General features: G+C 33.8%; 2 protein-coding genes across 9 annotated transcripts; both read right to left on the bottom strand.

Annotated features, from left to right (window-relative positions):
* LOC109343465 lies at window positions 234-5796 on the bottom strand. 6 transcript variants are annotated; one of them, XM_019581753.1, is made up of 7 exons: window positions 5714-5796; window positions 4920-5546; window positions 2569-4148; window positions 1632-1820; window positions 1329-1503; window positions 425-1197; window positions 234-394 (listed from the first exon to the last, which is right to left on the bottom strand). In XM_019581753.1, exons 2-7 carry the CDS (start codon window positions 5536-5538, stop codon window positions 386-388), a joined length of 3345 nt encoding a protein of 1114 aa, XP_019437298.1. In that variant the 5' UTR covers window positions 5539-5546; window positions 5714-5796; the 3' UTR covers window positions 234-385. The 6 variants fall into 6 exon arrangements, with proteins under 6 accessions (XP_019437298.1, XP_019437301.1, XP_019437303.1 ...); XM_019581756.1 differs by having other exon boundaries at window positions 425-785; window positions 819-1197; window positions 4920-5791; XM_019581758.1 differs by having other exon boundaries at window positions 2569-2630; window positions 2673-4148; window positions 4920-5791.
* Window positions 7432-13424, bottom strand: LOC109343464 (NAC domain-containing protein 62-like). Of its 3 annotated transcripts, XM_019581750.1 has the most exons (7): window positions 13029-13424; window positions 12127-12404; window positions 11232-11534; window positions 8773-8808; window positions 7998-8615; window positions 7803-7918; window positions 7432-7742 (listed from the first exon to the last, which is right to left on the bottom strand). In XM_019581750.1, the coding sequence occupies exons 1-7, from the start codon at window positions 13234-13236 to the stop codon at window positions 7646-7648; spliced, it is 1656 nt and encodes a 551-aa protein (XP_019437295.1). In that variant the 5' UTR covers window positions 13237-13424; the 3' UTR covers window positions 7432-7645. The 3 variants fall into 3 exon arrangements, with proteins under 3 accessions (XP_019437295.1, XP_019437293.1, XP_019437294.1); XM_019581748.1 differs by having other exon boundaries at window positions 7432-7918; XM_019581749.1 differs by having other exon boundaries at window positions 7432-7918; window positions 7998-8588.

Genomic DNA, 21451 nt, shown 5'->3' with positions numbered 1-21451 from the left:
CAACACCGCTCTCATCTTTTTGGGTAAGGAACTAATCCCTTTCAGGATTCGTGACTGCGCCCCACCCACCAAATGTCGCTCACAAGAGTCGAACTCTCACCCTTGGGGATCTAGTAGGGCCTTACATCATTAGATCAACGCATTGTTGGTAAATGACTAAATAGTTTGATCATGTCAATATGGTCACTTAACCTTATTATCATTTTTACTATAATATTATCCACACATGCAAATGATCAAATATGCATAATATAGATATAAAAAGGTACTCGACATAGTTAAAGACAGACACAGTAGAGACTTGCATAAGACCAAATACTAAAATATGTCTGTCTGATAAAGGATAACAAGAAAAGTCTGATCCATAAACATCCCATTTATTTATTTACTGCAACTCCTGATGTTTCAAAGTCTAGCCCTACAAGCTCCTCTTCTCAACATGTTCCCAGTCTGATACTAAGCCATCGATGCAATAGGTCGGAAGCTGACTGACATCCTCACATGTCACACGATGCAGATCTTCTTGACGGTCATCGAAATCCAGAACATATTCCTCCTTTGGAATTGACTTCATGAATACCGCCCCTGAAGCATTTACATGGGCATTGAAACTGTTACCCTCTGATGCATCATCTTTGGTAATTGCCATGTCATCATCTGACAGTATCCTTTCAGAGGAAATTGTACTTGAATCTTCAGCCCGGGATTTGAGAATATGAAATCGAGCCATAACAGATGTTTCATAATCAGCCTTGTTTTTGCCAGGAATAGGAGAATCCTGGTTAAGGTTAATTTGCTTTTGATTATCTCTCTCTATAGGTGCCAACTTGTCCGCTACGTCCGATGGTTCCTCCAGGTTGGAAGTGTTCATGCATGACTTTTCAGCACGAGCTTTGAGAACTCGGAACCTGGCTATAACAGAAGCATCATCATCTTCAACTTCTTTGTCTGTCCAGGGAATAGTAGAACTATAGATGGAACTGTCAAGGTCTTGAGTAACATTTACTTCAGGTGTCATTGCATTAGGCTTGTTCATATCGGCAGAAAATTGCAAATCATTTATACAATTTAGAAAGTTAGTATTGAACTCATGCAATTCCTGGACAAAAGAATCATGGTTTGGATCAATGTGCACTTTGGTTGCAGAATTTTCACTTAAATTTGGAACAACCTCGGGATTTGATTTTTCCTCTGTGTCTACAGCATTATATAAGATACAAAGGCAGATTGTTATAAGACACTTATAAGAACCAAAATGAATCAATTACATAATCAAATTCCAAGGTTAAATATCCAAGACAATTATAAGATGAGTCATAAATGTAAACCTTTTTGTTTGTGAGAATGATTCTCCATTTCAATCTTCATTTGATTATAGCGAGCTTTATAAGAGACAGAACACAGTGCAGCTTCAGCCTCAAGCCATAGATTCTTATATAGTAAAGTCTGAGAATCTGATTCTTCATCTTCATGGAAATTCTCACTAAGAATCTTCTTCAGAGCCTACAAATCAAAAGTATATCACCATATTTACTTTTTTCCTTCCTTCCAATGTAATTTGTCAACTTTCTAGTACAAAAACATGTATTAGTAAATAGAGAGAAATAACATCGTATTAGATATTAAAGCACCTTAGTCATCTTATCTTCCTTTTCTATTTCTGCTTTATCCCTTGAGGAAAAGGAATCTGAAAGCTTCCGGTTTGGATTCTTAGATCTCAAATGCAAGTTATTTGCCTCTTGACCAAGCGGATTCTGATGCTCAACCTTAGAGCTCTCTGGTCCTATATTGGTTAGTCGGGGCTTCTCCAAAGTTGAACTCTGAGTGCAACCAGAAAACATACAGAAATTGTAATGCAGCTCTAATAATTTAAGAGCATATAAAATACATAAAACACCATCTTTAATATCCTGGAACCAAAACAACCAAGAAACCTGTCCTTTTCTTTGTAAATTAATGGGTAAATAATATGATCTAAACTAAGCATCTAACATGCTACAGATTAGAATAATTATTATAAGCAGCGTCTTTAGCTACATATTTCTCTATTCCATCAAAACATTGTATGCAATATAATAAATGTGTCTTAACCCTGCTATATGATTTCTTTAGTTTTATTGTTAAGATTTATTCTTGTGTTTTAATTTAGAGCCGAGATGAGGTTGCATGTTAGTATTATGAACATATAGACTAGATTTTGCTCAGAAACTTGCAGCAGCAGCATCAAGCATGTTGCATCTAATTCTTTAAAAACAGATGATGAATTATATATTAGACATAAAGATAAGCCTTGTCTGGCACTTCAAAGTATTTAATCAGAACACTTCATAGCATCTATTATCACATGGAAATCGGTTAACTTACTATGATGACCAGTAAAAGTGGCCATTGGCTAAGTCAGTTTTCAAATTTTCATTTCATATTCATCATGTGTGAAAGCGTGAATTTTAATTTCTGTTATATTCCTAACATCAATCAATGAGGCAAATAAATTAGAAGAAACTACGAAAATACCTGTCCAGCAAAGAGCTGAACAATATTCTTGAATATATGAAAATAAGAGACTACCTGTTGAATCTCGCATGCTTCTCCAGCACCCCGAGAAGTTTCTGGCTTTGGGGAAAGACATTCTCGTGCAGGGATAATTTGTTGAGATTTCTTTAAAGCACAAACATTAAGATTATTGATCACCTTTTTAAGGATATCGTGATCTCGCTCTTTCATTTCACAGGCATCATTCAAACAATGACAAAGAAGCAACTCTGACAAATTATGCATTGTATCAACAAGCATTTGGACATTTAATTTTTCAGTTGATACTTCCCCAGGTGTTTTTTCAAGTGTATTAAGTGCATCTGATGCCAGAGAACGCTTATACTGGTCATCTTTCGGTGGATAAGGTGTAGCCATGCATTTATTCATATTGCATCCACCTTCTGCACCACCTGTTGTAGGTGCACTATGTTCCACACATTCAACCACATTTGGTCCAGCATCTGCACCTCCAAAGCATAAAGTATGCTGTTTTTTATACATCAAATTGTTTTCGTCTAGAACTTGATGCAAGGTGTGAGAAGAACCAGACTCACAGACATAAGTTGGCCTGGTTGATGGAACACTATATTCCTTTGTTTCAGTAGTGTCGTACAGATATTGAAGCCCACAGTCATGGCTTGACTCGGTCTGAAAAGAACCAGCATTCGCTGCACCATATGAATTGCAATCTTCAGATGCATCCTTTGTAACTGAACGTTTCATTGAAGAACCTTCTAAACCCGTTTCCTGACAGTGATAGCTGTTTGAGTTTTCGGATGGATATTTCAAATTATTGTTATCAAGTGAATAATTCTGAGGCTCTTGAATGGCAGAGCCAATGTACTCTTCTTTTTTGTGCAAATATTCTGGAGACAGTGCCACATAATCTTCACGACGAAAGAAGTGAGCAGTCGGGGCTCCCTTCCAGCAGGGTGAGTCTAAAGTAGGATTACATCGATCAGCATCCTCAAAGGATTTCTCAGCAGAATTGATATCTTCAATAGCATTAAGTGTCAAACTTAAATTATCCAGGCCTGCATGAGGGTTTTGAAATCCATGCCTTTCTTTAAATATATCATTCACAACCTCCCTTGAAACCTTCTCTGAAATCATTGCATTGGTTGATGTGGAATGTTTGTCTCTTTCTAAATGCGCGCGGAGATGACTTAAATCAAAGCCACCGGCAGTTCCGGGGTTAGGCATGTGATAAGCCTGCTTTATATTATAGAAATTATTGTTACCAGGGTCTCCATCTGCTATAGTATTGCCAATATCCATAATTGACCCTCCTATAGGTGTTGAAAATACTGTATTAACACTTGATGGTTTATCATGCTGCCCCAAGGGTTTGTCATGTGAACCACTGTATGGTAAGTGAAGGTTCCCTGACCCAGAGTCAATAGCAACAGAGTTAGTTGCAAGATAAGTTTCTAGAGGCGCTGAAGGGGATCCCGTAAAAGATGTAGCTGTAAATTCAACTGGCATGGGTTTCACAGTTTCCCACCAGCAAGGTTTATCATCTGAATGATCAGCATTTTTTGGCACACAGCTTTTTTCCCGACCAAACATTTGGTGTGGAAGCAGCAGAGCCTCGCCATTCAAATCTTGGCATCCTGCATTCAATGAAATATTTTTTCCACACTTAGTTTTGACAAAGAAGATGAGAAGTTGACTTCCCACCCAGAATCATACAAATATAATTCACTTCTCTTACTTTTATTTAGTGTCCCTTTAAGCACATGGTTAAATAATGTTTTTTTTTAAACTTCGTCGGGAGTAATTAGAAACAGAGAGAACATTAATCTTATTGATTTTCAAGAAAGTCAAAATTAAAAATTATTCTCGGATCATATCATTACAATTAGAGGCACAAGCTTCATTAACAGTTTGGAACATCAATTTCGCAATTAACATTACTAACATTATCCCATAGCCATAAAAATTGCATATAAAGTATAAAATACTTTATTCTTTCCAGTTCCTAACTTTGGGGGTAAAAGATGCAAGAGAAGTGCCTAGTTCAAATAAACTTTACAGTTTACCACTAAAACACCACAAATGGGTGAGATATATGCTCAGATACACACATACTCTAGGTTCAATTATGACATGTTTTCATTGGATTGGTATTTAATATACAACTCTTAGATTATGTAAGAATTTGTCCACGGGACTGCGAAACTCAATGCAATAATTTTCCAATAATTATTTCAGTCTTAATGCTTCCATCATCTTACTCATGTTACATAATCCTCAAGCAGTTAAAATTTAAAAAAACGCTTTTCCTCTTGATTAAATATATAATCTCAATAAATGAAAAGCAATACAACAAAACTACAATGAGCTGAAGAAATTGAAAAGCACCAAAATAAGGGCAAATATACCTTGCTTCATCCTTTCTTCACCTATCAAACCATTATGATTCCACAAGCCATGAACCCCTATCTCCGGTGACTTTTTCGCATATTCACCAAGATGTGTGAACCCAGACGAAGACCAATAATTATGCGCCGCCACCAAAGGAGTAGGATCACCATTTGGGGATGAAATATATGAAGGATAATAAGGTTGTGCTTCAACAATACTTGGTTTTGTGCTAGTGGAACTTAGATCATAAAAGAACTGATCCGAAAGGTTATGAGTACCCAAAGAGTTAAAATTACGCAATTGCGCCACAGATGGCTTTGCAGATTGATTTGAATCCAATTCTCTTCTAGGGTTCATAAAAAACGAATCTTTAGGTTCAGGTGGCGAACCCATTGGGTTAAGATAAAGAAATTGGGACACAGATGGTGTTGCAGATTGAGTTGAATCCAATTCCCTTGTAGGGTTTACAAAGAAATCATGAACATGAGATTGGGGTTGAACAGATTCAGATGAATCAACAAAAGGGGTTGAAGAATCATTGGGATTGGGTCGATTAAAGGGTGCAGCAAAAGCTGATAAATTTGAAGAAGGTGATGCATAATATGACCAATCGTTACATGAGCCAACACCTTTCATGGATTAAGCTGATTAAAAAGAAAAGCGATTTTGAAAGTTTGGGTGAAATTATGAGAAGGGTTTGAAACAGCTTTGTGTGAGGGTGTGAGATTAAATATCGTAGTTTGTGAGAATTGAGATTGAGATTGAGATTGGATATGAAAATTGGGGGATCGATAGAAGATTGAGATTGTACCTGATTACTGATTAATAGGAAAGTGAGTAGGAATAAAGATAAGAAAGGAGTGTTTAAGATGACTAGTTAGTTATCGGATTTTGTACTGATTAAGATTTTAGCTGGTTTAATTGTATTTTTATTTTGAGTATAAGGTCATAGAATTTGATTCCTATGAGTTACATTGTTGACAGAGTAGTCACAAACTCTAAAAAAGATTAATTTATCAAAAAAATGTAATGCATAACTTACCCAAAAAAAGATTTATACATCATCATTATTAGAATGATGGATAATGCACTGAAAATATATAAAACTTATATTCTGTCGGTCCATATATTTTTCTCTTTTATTTTATCTATTTATAATCTATGAAGCTTAATATATATTATTTATGTGATAGAGAATAAAATATCTTCTTATATCTGTAAATAAGTTATCTCCTTTCGCTAGAAAAAATCATAACATATTTGATATATTTTTAGTTTTTAGAAATATTTGTATAAAAATGATTAAATAAAGCTATCATAATTTTACTATATGAGGGATTATCTCCTGTGATGAGAATATACTTTATTTTTGAAGGTCATAATAATAATACTAATATAAGCTTACTCAACACCGTAGGTTATGCCTTTTAGGGTTTCTACATAGAGTAGGTATTATAGACTGCTATTTTGGCTAGTAATATGTATACCAAGTTACCAACGTCAACGTCTGTATAGGCTCAATTGTAGTGCCACTTTTGTTTTATAAAAATTTAAATTTTTAGGTACGTACTAATTACTTGATTTGATGGCATACAGGTTTAGTTGATTTGTTTCATCTTATCCCTTCAATCAAATTCAATTGATTTGTTTCATGTACTTTTCTGTTTCATTTGGTTGGAGGAAAGAAAGTAAGAAAATAGAAATATGAGGAAAAAAACTTGAAAAGAGAGAAAAAGATGAGAAAAGAAGAGAAGTTTTGTGTTGTTCGGTTGTATAGAAAAAGAGATAAATGAGTAATTTTACTCTTTCACTCTTCCTCCCTCATTTTCTCTTCATATAAGAGAAGAACAAATTTTGGTGGGTCTCACTTCCTCTTTTACTCTCTCCTTTTGTATTCTCTCCTCAACCAAATGAGAGAAAGAAGAACTTTCTCTTCTCCTTCTCTTTCTCTCCAACCAAATAAAGGCTAAATGATTAGAAAATCATAGAATTAAAGAATAGTAATCTGAAATTTATATTTTTAATCAATTAATCTAACAATATTCTAATAAGAAAACAATGGATGTAAAAAAACATATCAAAAGGATCAAAACCAAGACATATAAAAGGTTTTATACTTGCATAAATATAACCCCACTCACTAATAGTTAGTTCTTATCATACTCAAAACAAATATCAGTTTTCAATTTTAGCTTTAAAGGTTTGTTTCGAAATTGAGATAAATGATTGAAAAAGTTTTAAAATTATCTCACGAATATATTTCATTACTCTTAAACCTTAATTTTTCTTTAAAATTTAACTCAAAAAACAATGAAATAATAATGTTTGTAACTTAAACTACACTAACATCCACTTTGTGACAAATCCTAAATTGGAAAGAAAGCCTTGACAAGTAAAACTAGTTACCCAGATAAACATTACCAAAGTTCAGTATTTTTCTACATATAAGTTAATACTTTTAACCTAATACTAATATAAAATATTTATCTCTTGCATATGAAATGGTAAAATGAACATAAAATATGGAGCTGCATAAGATATGAAAATGGGGAAACTTCTAATCATACTATACAGCAACATAGTACACAGACTTCATATCATGCACCAACTTCATATGCATAAAACATATATCTTCAGCTATCAACAAATCTATTAAAGTCACTCCTACATGCTTCCTCAACTGGTCCAACAGAAAAGGAAAATTAGGCAAATTACTCACTAATGATCTCCTAGCAGTTCAAAATTAAACATATCCCCACATGCTAGCAAAGAGCACTAATGAGACCACTGCAACAGAAGAAACTATAATAACATAAGACCACATGAAAAGATTGGAGGTCGTCTTTGACACAAAAGGAACCCTTCTAAGCAATAAGATGTCTTTTAATCGCAAGACCAAACCGGCATTTGAAACTTGTAGAGAAATCTTTCTACTGTCAGTTGACTCGGGTTCTTTCACCATGCTAGTAGCAGTAGAACTCTCATCAGCAGCATGATTTTCTGAAGCTTTCTTCTCCTACAAAAGAAAACAAATCTCAGACACATGCATAGAGAATCTCTTAAGAACATGCAAGCTAAATAAAATAACTCCTTACCCCTTCAGTGTCTGCTTTTAAATTATGCCCTTCCAGTGCACAGCTTGAGTGAAATGCCATCTGACTAACCAAGCGAATTCTATTTTGTGCAGTACCTTTCTCTGCAAAGTTCCTATTTGGTTGTTCATTTCGTACCTGTCGAGTCCTTCTCCTGATTACAGCATCAGCACTAGCAACCATACTATTTTGATAGTTTATACACCCTTTTGCCTGTTCGTTTTGCATCTGTTGAGTCCTTATCTTGATTCCAGTATCGCCGCTAGGAACCGTATTATTATAGTTTGTTGGTTGCTCAGAATCATTGGCTACATTGAAAACATGGTCGATACTAATAACATCCGGTGGGGAAGCCATCTTCCGATCATTTTGAGATAACCCAATATTGCTCTTCTGCTTATCACTGGCAGAGTTCTCACACAACACTTCGTCCCAGTTAACAACTGAATCAAAGAAGTCTGAAATATTTGTCTCATCTGCACAAAGACCATCTGATTCATTGTTTGCTTGAAAAGAAAAATCTGTTGGAATATGTGTTTTTAATGGAGAGAATAAATCGGCATCTAATAGCTCGGTTTTGGGGTCGAAAATTACATCAAGGTTCAAACACTGTTCTTCCTCCTGTAGAAAGCAAGTATAAGTATTCAAACATGAATTCCAATGTACGTACAATCAAATCAAGGGGAATGAAAACATCAGTAGAAACAGAGAAGGTTGGCTACATGGTAAAATTGACTTTAGTTCAATAAATGCTATCAGTTTTGGGGTCGAAAATTACATCGAAGTTCAACCACTCTTTCCATTGTTCTTCCTCCTGTAGAAAGAAATATAAGTATTAAAACGAGAATTCCAATGTACGTACAATCAAATCAAGGGGAATGAAAACATTAGAAGAAACAAAGAAGTGGTCTAATGATAATTAAATAATAAAGTAAAGTGAAATAATAATTTTCAAAACTCATAAAAATGTTTTGAACATTATTTTAAAGGGTTTAAGAATGAGATAGCGACTCATGTCTTATCTTTCTTTCCGACTAAGAATAAGAATCATATATGATCGCTAGTATTGCTTCTAACATCCCGGGATAGGGAGACAGTACACAACCAATATTGTCCCTTTCTCTTAACTCAATTAATTAATTACTCAAAAAACAATTCTATATAAAATTAATTTGGAAATTTAATAGGAATGTCACAGCTCGTTTCGTATCATAATTCATGCTCCGAGTTGAGAAGTGGTCGTTGTCATCAGTATCGCCTCTGTGATCTTTCAAAGCAGGAAGACAGTTCAAGACCATTGTCTCTTCGCTATAATTCTCTTTTAATTATTTAAAATAATTCATTTTATAAATATTAATATAAATGTTTCTACTTAAATAATTAATAAAAAATATATTTATGAATTTAATAGCAAGGCCCATGTCATATCTTAACTCTTGTGTGTTGAGTTGAGAAGCGGTAGTGTTCATTAGTATTGTCTCTACCACCTCTCGAAGCGGAAGAAGGTTTATGATCAATATTGTCTCTTTGCAATTAATTAAACATTTATTAATATAAATGCATTTATTAAATTGAATTGAGAACATGAGGAAATGTCCCAATAGCATGGTCGCTTTCCTTTCAATTCGAATTGAGAAGCGGCCACAATCATTAGTAATGTCTCTATCATCTCCCAAATTAGAGAGGAATGTTTATGATCTACTTCTTATCTTTCAGCCTCAATTAATATAAATAAAATCAATCTATTAATTAATTTTGTAACAATTTTCTATCCACAATTACCAGTATTAATCTCCCTATTACACCTATGGATAGGTAGGAGAAAGATAAACTCATGTGAGATACCCTAATAAAAAACATAGTAGTTCTCTTAATAATTAAATATTTAATTGAGCAAGCAAATGGTATAAATTAGTCCATAAAATTAGCGAGGTTATTGTTTTAACACGGACGGATATGATGCTAATATCTTCCTCGATCCATAATCAACTCACGAACTGAGACCTCTAATTCATTGACTATGTCATAGAAACCAGATTCGTTGGTTTGGCCGAATCGAGTATCAGTTTGCGAGTACTGGTTCGTGGTGCTTTTGCGAACCAATATGTCTCAATTCGCATACTAATATTCAATCCCAAGTGAACCACTATTTAAGACGACATCTTCCTCGTCCATAGACTTCAAGTTGTCATATCTCCAATTATGCAACTCCAACCACATATGAGAAGGAAGTTGATATTCCAAGCAAAAAACAAAGAGAAGGGGAAAAGTGGAGGCAACAATCGCAACAGAGAGAGGGGTAGTACAAAAGAAGAAGATGCAGCATCGGATCAACCTAAATAGGATTGGAATGAAATTAGGGTTTTGATAGGATTGAGTATTAGGTGGTGTGGGCTTATTTGGACACTCCAAGGTATTTTGTACTTATACACACTTAAAAAAATCTTGAGTTATTTTTCTCAAAATTTAAATGGTCTTATTTAGTAAGTTTGCCCTAATCAATGTGATACACTTAAGTAAAACATAATCAAATTATTAAATCACATTATATCATGAATGAACCAAATTAACTACATAATTAAATCAAATAAAATTAAACATTTTAAAATATATTATTAATTAATAGTCAATGATAATGATATAAGTATAAAGAGCATACCGAACATATCAACTAACCTCTGACGTATAGGTATGTTGACAGAGTAACATACCACGTAGTAAGTACTCGTACCAAAAAAACCGCATATCATGGTTTCTATGCTTTGTCCACAAAAAACGTAGTAATGACTCTAAATCATTCAGAGGGGTGGAATTTCATTCTCTCTCTTCCTAAGTCGTGTAACCGATTTTAATCGAAAATCAAGTATTTTTTTGTACTACCAAGTGTATCTCCTCACCCTTTGGGTAAGGAACTAATCCCTTTTGGGGTGAGTGACTACCCCTCCCAACAAGTGTCGCTCACAGGAATCGAAAATCAAGTTGCGACAACTAGATTCTTTTTATTTTAGAGATTGTGCTCATTACTGTGAATAAAGATTTAAATAACTTTTAGTGATACTCTAAATAGCCTGGATTATCCAGCATGATCTAAAGATATGATATGATGTCTTCCTTGAAGAACTATCTTTGAAAAGGGATGAGTAAAAAGAATAAATGTTGTCATATGTACTACAAACTCCTGGCATTGCAAATACATGCTGACTAAAAATATATTAAAACTCAGTTAGTCCATCTAACCTTTGCAGCAAGTTCCTGAGTTTGATTTTGTCCATCATAAGCATCATATCTGTCACTATGGCCATCACCAGAGTTTATGACATTGGATAATTTACCCTGAGACTTCTCATGAACAACTCCTTGATGCTTATCATCAGTAACTTGCAATGGAGATCCTGAAACCACATCTACAGCTGGATGTATCTCTTCTGGAGAGGAATTGGCTGCCGTAGGATCTGAAGTAGTCGGTTCTACTTCACCACATTTTGGAATTTCGAGACTCTCATCTTGTTTCTTAAATAATCGGCAAAGGACATATGCATTCTGATATAAAGCCATAAAAACCAAATTGATAAGTTAGCAGCACATCATATCTTCATGTAATTGCTTAGCTAGGTGTGTGATGCAGTGATGCTGCTGGCAGAAATTAATAAATATAAAATGTTCGGAAGTACAGCATAAGGGTTATGAGGAAGAGAACAGAGGCAATGAAAAGTACAAGGCTGCAGCCTGAGAAATAACAAGAACAAAAATAAAACATCACCAAAAACTTTAAAAATCAAACTAACTGTTCGGGAATATTTCAAAGCGATATTATATGCAATGTCATGGAGGTTAACACAAACACAGCAGATAGGAGATTCAGATAAATACAAGACCTTGAGGAAGTATCAAATTTAAAACCAATAATTTTCAGATCACTAGTAGTAACACAAGAAACAAAACCAAAACATAAATTCATATCTGATTGATTCAATTGTGCAGAATTTTATTAAATCAAAACTATGTGTAAAATGGGCATTATATAGCTATTCAGTTCACAACGATCCAATGTCAACTCAAAACCCCATGCAATGATAACAAAGATACATAAAAAGATAACATTGCAAAATTAAAATAGGAGCTGAGAGTTAACCTGTCCAGGATTGGTACCATCAAGCTCCTTGAGGGTAGGACGGTACTCATGCATAACCCAATGGGTCCTCTTTCCCTTAGGCGCGCGACCAGTGTGGAAGACTAGAGTCTTCTTCATTCCAATCAAGAGAGAGCCAGACTTGATTTTGCGATCCTTTCCCGTTGCCTTCCAATACCCATGACCGGTTGCTCGGTTCAATCGATGCCCGTTTGGATGCTTACGGTCTTGTGGACAAAAGAAGAACCAGTCTGGGTCGTTGTTCCTTACCACAGACAAATCTACAACACGGCACAACACAAATTAACAATTGAAATAACATACTTACCCTTAGAAGAAAAATCATAACTTTACATTTGTACTTCTAAACCATTCATTCCACATATTATTTTATTGCACACTCATGTTATCACCAATTACTTCACCATTAATAACAATCAAAACTAACCCAAATAATTTAAACCAAAATCTTTTAACTGCACACTCATGTTATGGCCAAAAGTGTAATATTTATCACTGTCACTAAAAAGATTTATACACTTCGTTACATCATCCTCATTCATCTGTATTACATACTACTTTTCTGGAAGAGTGAATGATGATCGAGAATGAATGGTAAATAATGGACTGATAGTATATAAAACTCTCACACTATCTGTAATTTTTTTTTTTCTTTCTCGCCAATTGCTTCAGCATCAATAACAATCAATACTGACACAAATCATTTAAACCAAAATCTTACCTTTAATTATCATCAATTGCTTCAACAAACAAAAATAATATAATGATTTCAAGTTTTCAACATATAAAAAATTAGAACCTGGGAATTTGAAAGAGAAAAATAGTGATAAAAAACTAGAACTTCACCAATAATTGAAAAAGGGGATAGAGAAAAAAACACGAACCAGGCAAATCCCAAGGCTCCCATTTACAAACATCGATTTCTCGAATTACCCAAACTTGTTGAGAATTACCATTAATCTTCCGTCTGAGATAGTAATCAATAAGTTCCTCATCAGTGGGTCGAAATCGAAACCCTAAAGGTACTGAATTGAGAGATAAAACCGCCATTTCTTCTTCACGGGGTGGATAACAACGGTCAACAGAACTCATAAGGTAGTAGTATCAAACAGAAAGAGAGAAAAAGTGCTTATAAAAAAGCTGAGATCAAACTTATAAAGAAATAAAGAGAAGCAGAATATTAGAATCAAAGTGCTTATTATTCATGATTTTATTCAGCAACTTTTTTGTGTGTGATCAGGTAAAGGGAAATGAGAGCATGTAAAAAGAGAGATAAAAAAATGGAGTGTGCAGTGAGACATCACAACCCACCCACCATTTTTATTTATATAAGTAAAACTTGGTACGTGCTTCTATCTTCTTCAAAGAAAAAAAATATGAAAATTTAAAATGGTGACTTAGAATTTTTCGTTTTTCATTTTGCTATTACAAAGGATCTCTTAACATTTTGGCTACTCATCAATTTTACGGTATATAATTGCCTTCCAATAATTATTGTTTTCAATAATCGAATCATTAATATTTTGATATTGAGATCTAATAAAGACTTACACTATTAAAATAACATCTTATTGGTAATGGTAACTTAGCATTTAAAATGTTAGATAAATTAGTTTTTTAATATTATTATAATTAATTTTTAAAACATTTTAATCATAATCATTAATTAATATTGGAATTCTTTAAATATTAGTTTAGATTTCTACCTTTAATGAATTAGAATATAAGAATAAATGTTTTATTTCTTTTATTTTACATAAGATAAAGTAAGAATTTGCAATATTAATTTAATAATATAAGGTTTTATTAGATTCTTAGGATGACAAAAATATAAAATATTCGATATCTAAGAATGTCACTTATTAAAAAGGGTAAATACACATTCAAAAAGTACTAGAACTTTATGTAAAAGGGCAAGGGAATAATTTTTGGGAATAAGAAAAAAAAGAAAGTAAGAATTTGCATTTACATTAGAATGTCTTACACTTAAATTAGGATGATGCTTTGCTTATCTAAGGTAGACAATGCATTTATTACACCGTAAACTTTGTCACTCTAGCATCAATAATTAGAAATTTAATTAGTTATTACTTATTTTGGAGTGAATTTTTTTTCCTTAATAATAATCAGTTACATGTAGAGGTGACATACTAAGTGACAAGTGACAACTTCTTGCACAAGTTTTGGTTGGTCGGAGGCACAGTTAGCATAAGGAGAAAATGACAAGTTGTCCCGCAAATTAGCTTTTGACGGGTGTATATAAAAGTGAAGGAGAAATTACATGTCTTGAATGATTGTCTCATTTTCTATCTCGGGTCAATTAGAATGTTATTTTTATTTTATTTATACGATAATATATGATAAGATTTAGACAAAAAATAAAATATGATTAGGGACATATGATCTTTCTTCTACAGTTTGACATTCTACACTATATCATGAAGTTACAAAGGTTGTACCCGTGAACCAACCCCCAAGGCGAAATAGGTGCAAGGAAAGAGCAATAGACCGGACCAACCCACAAAAACGAAACTGTCCCTCCGTAACCAGTCATCCATAATATCAAATAAATCAATTTCCTTTTTAGTAAATTTACCAAGCGCTAGTCTCTGTTTGTGGTGACATAAATCCCTCCTTGAAAATGGTTATGGAATTCAAAAAATAATTCTTTTATAAAAATTAATTAAATATAAGATTTTAATATATTAAAGGTCTATTTGAATAGTAAATATTCATATTTTTGTACTATAATGTATGCAAAAGTTATTTTCATATTTTTTTTCCCGATAAATAGCTATTTTCATAAGTTTTTAAATAAATTTGTTGAAAATTTTAAGCAAATTCAGAAACCATATATGTATTGAGAAAGATTGTCATGGATATTAGTTCTAGTCAACTTTATAATGGTTGTTTTTGATTAATAATTAATAATATTTGTGATTCCAACAAAATTAATATTAAGATTGGTATAATCTCAATTTCATTTCTTTAGAAATTGATTCTATGTTTGAATTGAATAAAAATTAAAATTTAGAATTGTAATAACAATTTTGAATAAAATCATATATTTTATTGTGATTATTTTCTAAACGAAGGATGAAATTTATTATCTCACACTATACGATTTTTTTTATTCTCCAAATCTTAAAGTTACCTAATTCAAATCTTTAATAATTTAATGTATGTTTTATTAATTATAAGGGTTGGTATATGGAGTGATATGATAGATTAATCTAAATAAATATTAAACATTTGCATTATAAAATGCTCAAAATAAAAAGTACATTTTTTCCAGCAAATGAGATAGTGAGTTCTGAATGGGTAACACTATTTTCCAAAAATCCATAGTGGCGATGGAGCCCTCAAAGTTACGTGGGGAGTAAGGAAACAAGAGTTTAAAGTCTTGAAGACCAAAAATGAATAAAAGATAATTTACGCCTTAGTTGTTATCTATATATATATATGAATATAATTAATAAAATCATGTTAATCTATTAAAAATTTAATTCTAATTAAATTATAGTTCTAAATGATATCACTAAAAAAATATAAATACAACTATATCTACATATCTATATGTTTAAACATATATGCAAGTTTTTATCCTTATTCCTCTACCTTCATTTCCATTTTGAAAATAATATATCATCTTACTAATTTTTATATCCATAAAAAAGTGATACTCATAATTTTCATATCCACTTTCTTATGAATAAGAATATTTATACAAAAATTTAGTAGAGGATATAACACCGCTCTTTCCATTTAAAATTTATTTTCCTTTCAGGCTTTTCAGCTTAGTAAACCAACATAGTATGTAATTTCGTCAAGTGTGCCAGCCATTTTTGAAACATTTTACATATTTATTTATTGGGAGTGAATGGGCATCCCTGTTGTAAGAGTGTGTGTCAAGTTGCAATATCTAACCCATAATTAATCGTGTCAAAATTTATTTTACATACACAACTAATCTTATATTTACTATGTTATTGTTTTTTTATTCAATTTAAGATTTGACGTGTTTTCAAATATTACTTTACACATAAATTCATTTAATAATTTATTCATTATAAATATTAATATTTTATATTATTATATGGTTAATATGTAATTAATAATAAGGGCTGTGAGATTGTTTATCGTTAATTAAGAAGATAAGCCAACAAATATATTGAACTCAAGTTCAAAATAAATAAGAGTAGTCAAGCTTAAAAAAATATTTTATGTACTCATAATTTATCTCTTTTGTTATGCACTTTGAATGGGACAAGAATCACTTGTTATCAATTATGTCTTATTTTCTTACTCAAGTCTATCACATTTTATTACATGAATAATAGAAAATTTTTATAAATAAAAAATAATAAAAAGTCAAATTTTAATTAGTTTAAGACATAAAATAGAACATTATTCAAGATAGATGATACTAATCCATATAAATGTCATGTAGTGGAAGGGTCTAAAAGCTATATATGAATGTGAGAGAAAGTGGGTGCTGCACAATTAATTTGGGATCCTAAGTTAGGCTTCTCATTTGCATTTACTTGACACAAAAAAATGATTAATTATCATACTATAATAAAGTAAAACCTACTTATAGTTTTAAAACTTACTTTTTTCAAGCTTGCCTTAAAAATATCAATATTTATATTTCTATCATTAATGAGATTTTCATTAGTACAAAGTCAAATGAGATACTAATAATTGTATTAGTATAATTTCTATATCATAATAACTTTGTCATCGTTAGAGGTTATCACTTATTCCTCGACTTCTTTATTTGAAGACTCAATAAATCTTTGGTTATATTTGTCACACTTTTAATTCTACAAATAAAAAAACTCCGTATCAATACTTATACCTCTCCCATAGATTATAAAGGTCTTCATAGTTTCATCCTCATAATTTTTCATGTTTCAATGTGTTCTCGTTTTTCATCTTTCACAATCTCGTGGGTGATTTGTTATCATTTGCTTCATTCTCCTTTAAATATTTTATTAAGTTTTGTTGGTGCAGCAAAAGCGACAATTACGCAACATTGACCATAAACAATCAAATAAAAGGCATAAAATAAATATAAGAGAATAAACAAGAGAATTTGTTAACGGGGTTCGACCAATTGTACATACATCCCCGAGAGCGCTGAGTGGCTACCAAAATATCATTAGAGAATAAGGATTACAAACCCTAGCACACCCATGGACCCACCTGCCCATGAAGTGTTTCTATTTGGTACTTATATCTGGTGCACTTTATAACACGGGACTTGAGTCCAATATATAACATCGGTTACTCTACTCTATTCCAATACTAGACAATGTGAGACTAACACAATAATATATGTCAAGCATTCCAACAATCTCCACCTTGATTGAAATAGACTAATATCTCGCTCTTTAGGAAATCTACACAAGAATCTCAACCTTAGCGAATATATGGTTCCACCTTGTTCAATGTCTAATTCTCTTTAACTGCTCCCCTACAACATAGACCTTCTGTGTATCCTTGACGATGTTACCAAAAGCCTAGCTCTCCAAACTTGCAGTGCAAATTCTCGTACCACCATCAAATGGAACATGCCGCCTAGCCACCCATTGCTAGGAAGTCTTTCAATATATTGGAACATCTACACAAAAGTTCACCAATAATCGTCATCTTCAATACTCAGTCAAACTGAACCTTGGAACTTCCTTGGAAAACCTCAACCGCTACCACCATTGTCTACCCTGACAATCCTAGTTCAAAAGAACTATGATACTCCACCATAAGGAGTATACCCACAACACAAACCTTGCGTCAATGCTAACTAATGTCTGTGTCACATCGTTGCATCCAAGCCAATGTCCATGTCACACCCTGCATATCTACCAATGCTCGTGTTACAACTTGCATTAAAGCCAATACCCATGTTACACCCTACATCAAAGTCAGTCAGTGCCTCTGTGCTTTTGCGGATCTTCTAACAATTAATATCCTTCACTATAATGTCTCAGACACACCATTAGAATATATCGCTTCTCATCTCAAATGAGAACATTCTCTCAACATCTAGAGAGATATTGTCAGCATTTGTCTCTAGGTCAAACTCAACACATGAGTCCTTATCTCCACCTTGATCCTAACCCAATACATAAACTTATGGGGTTCTGGATCAACACATATCGCCCCCACAATAGTTTCGTTATGTTTTCTTCTCCTTCAACTCATCTTCTCTATCTTTGCCACTACCTTTGATACCCCTTGTCTAGCCATCACGCCTTCACCCTCTTTAGCCATTATCTACTGTTTGGGTTAAGAGCCATCGACCAATTGGCTCTGATACCAATTGTTGGTGCAGCGGAAGCGATCATTGCGCAGCGTTGACCACAAGTAATCAAACAAAAGGCATAGAATAAATATAAGAGAAGAAACAAGAGGATTTGTTAACGAGGTTCGACCAATTGTGCCTACGTCCTCGGGAGCGCTGAGCGGCTACCAAGATATCATTAGAGAATAAGGATTACAAACCCTAGCATACCCATGGGCCTACTTGCCCATGAGGTGTTTCTATTTGGTACTTATATCTGGTGCACTTTATAACAAGGGAATTGAGTCCAATATATAACATTGGTTACTCTACTCTATTCCAATACTAGACAATGTGAGACTAACACAATAATATATTTCAAGCATCCCAACAATCTCCACCTTGATTGAAATAGACGAATATATCGCTCCTTAGGAAATCTACATAAGAATCTTCACCTTAGCAAATATATGGCTCCATCTTGTTCAATGTCTAATTCTCTTTAACTACTCCCCCACAACATAGACCTTATGAGTATCCTTGACGATGTTACCAAAAGCCTAGCTCTCCAAACTTGTAGTGTTAATCTCTGTACTGCCATCAAATGGAACATGCCGCCTAGCCACCCATTGCTAGGAAGTCTTTCGATATATTGGAACATAGGCCTATGGATCCATCTACTTATATGCTCTTTAACTCATCCATTTTTTCCCAATGTGGGACTTCTTCATTCACACTTGGAATACCCAACATCTCCCCCTCAAGTGTGAATTTCCCTCTAAGTATTGGATACACCAAAGCTCAACTCTCTATCTACTTGCACCATTGTTGGCTTATCCTTTTATCAATAGAACACGCCGCCTTGACCTCTCGTCAGGAAGACTTTCAACACAAGGATCCCTCATGGATCTACTGACCATTTGTCGCTTCAATACTCCATTGAGTCGTCGAACCATCGACTCTGATACCACTTGTTGGGAGATCTTCATCCATGAGTTACAACATTTCTCCATGGGCTAAGTGAAAGAAGCATATAAGTGGGCTTGACACCACATCTTGACCCAAAACTTTAAGGTATTAGGTCTATGGGTCCATCCACTTATATGCTCTTTAACTCATCCATTTTTGCCCAATGTGGGACTTCTTCATTCACACTTGGAAAATCCAACAAGTTCATATTTTTTTAGTGATAGATAAGACTTTTCTTTCTTAAATTTGCTTTTTATTAGTAAGAGTATTATTTTTCATTTGGATTTCTTAAATTGTGTAATATCTATTTTACCACAATATGAATATGAATGAGGATAATTGGGTGCGTTATGATTGCTTCCATTTTCTTCCAATGTAAAAACTGATTCACATATCATAATTTTATGTGTCCTCATTTTGAGGTTGTACTATTGTTGATGATTGGTTATTGCATTTATTTATATACTACATGTTCTTTTGGTGGTTTATCGGAATGGTTGGACTGAATGTTTGGGCAAAAGTTTTTTTGGTAACTGGACGAAAGTAGACTTGGTCCTTCTAGTGGAGGTACTTGAAAATGTTTTTTGATGATCAAGTGTGTATGAGACTAGAGAGGTAATGCTCGTGAACAATAAATGAGAGTAAAGAGTAATAATGACAAGTGATGATAAATAAAATAGAATAGAGATGAGTATAGTGATACTTCCTATTGGGGAACCTATTTATAATGGTTGAGATGGATGACGTGGCTCTAAAGGGTACTGTTGGCATGGCCGACCATCCTAGTAACCGTATAGATGGTGTCAAGTCTGGTAACCGTATTGCAGTCTGTCCTTGTCGTGTGGCTAGAGGGTAAGTGAGATTTTCAGGCTGCGTGATAGGCGAGATGTCAGGGTAGTGGTCCCAGAAGTTGTCCACCATGCCCGGGAAATTGTAAGGCGTGTGGTTAAGCTCTTTGTCCGACCATGCCTAGTTCTTGGTTGGCCAGGGAATAAGGCAGTTCGACCAACATGGAATGCTCAGTTAACCGGGTGGAGCAGCATAGTCGGCTAGAGAATAACACAGCTCGACCAATATGAGATGCTTGGTCGCCCGGGTGGAGCAACATGGTCGACCAGGGAATAACACAATTCAATAAACATGCCTAGTAGATCAACATGGTCGGCCGGTGGAGCAGCCTGCCAGGTGGAGCATCATGGTTGGTTAGAAAATAACACAGCTCAACCAACATGGGATGTTTGGTCCGTCAGGTGGAGCAACATGATCAGTCAGAGAATAACACAACTCGACCAAAATGGGATGTCCGATTGTCTAGGATGCAACACTAATTATTGTTGGGAATCCTTCCTAATTGATTTGGAAGCAAGATCAATGAATCTTGGTAGATGAACCATTGATTACATTCAATGATGGTTATTCCAATGTCTTAGAATGATTCCTTGACTCTTGAAAACTTTGAAGTCTAACTTAGAAAGTTGGAGTAGTACTTTTCAAGGTGTCTTGAAAAGTATGACAATAATTAATCATCCACTATGTCTTTATGATGAAGTCTTCCTTCCCTTTACTATATATAGGGGACTTGTGAGGAAGAGATGCAACAAGCAAGTGAGAAAAAACAACATAGAGAGAAAATGAGAGAGTTTATATCCACTTAGTGTGATATTTGTATCCTAGTGAGATACTAGATAGAGTTTGTATTTCCATCCTTTTTGGGTGAGATTGAGTGTTATCCTCTTAGTAAGAGAGAGTCAAATATTGTAATACTACTTTTTATAGTGGAGATATTTTCTGGACTAGGTTTTGTGGTTGTTTCCTTCTCACATTGAGGAGGTTTTTCCACATTAAAAATTCTTAGTGTTATTCTTCTACTCTTCTTTATTTTATTTATCCACTTGTCGCTTCTGCAAGTGCCCATTTTGCATCACACAGAGGAGAGAAATTGATTACGAATTTCCCAATAGTGGTATCAGAGCTCCCAAGTTCATTCGAGGAGCTTAGCCTATGTAGTCCAAGATGGAAAGAGCCACTGAGATAATATCTCATTTAATGGAG

Source organism: Lupinus angustifolius, chromosome LG03 (genome assembly GCF_001865875.1).
Source record: "Lupinus angustifolius cultivar Tanjil chromosome LG03, LupAngTanjil_v1.0, whole genome shotgun sequence".
NCBI classification, from domain to species: domain Eukaryota; kingdom Viridiplantae; phylum Streptophyta; class Magnoliopsida; order Fabales; family Fabaceae; genus Lupinus; species Lupinus angustifolius.
This window is presented reverse-complemented; position numbering and strand designations above follow the sequence as displayed.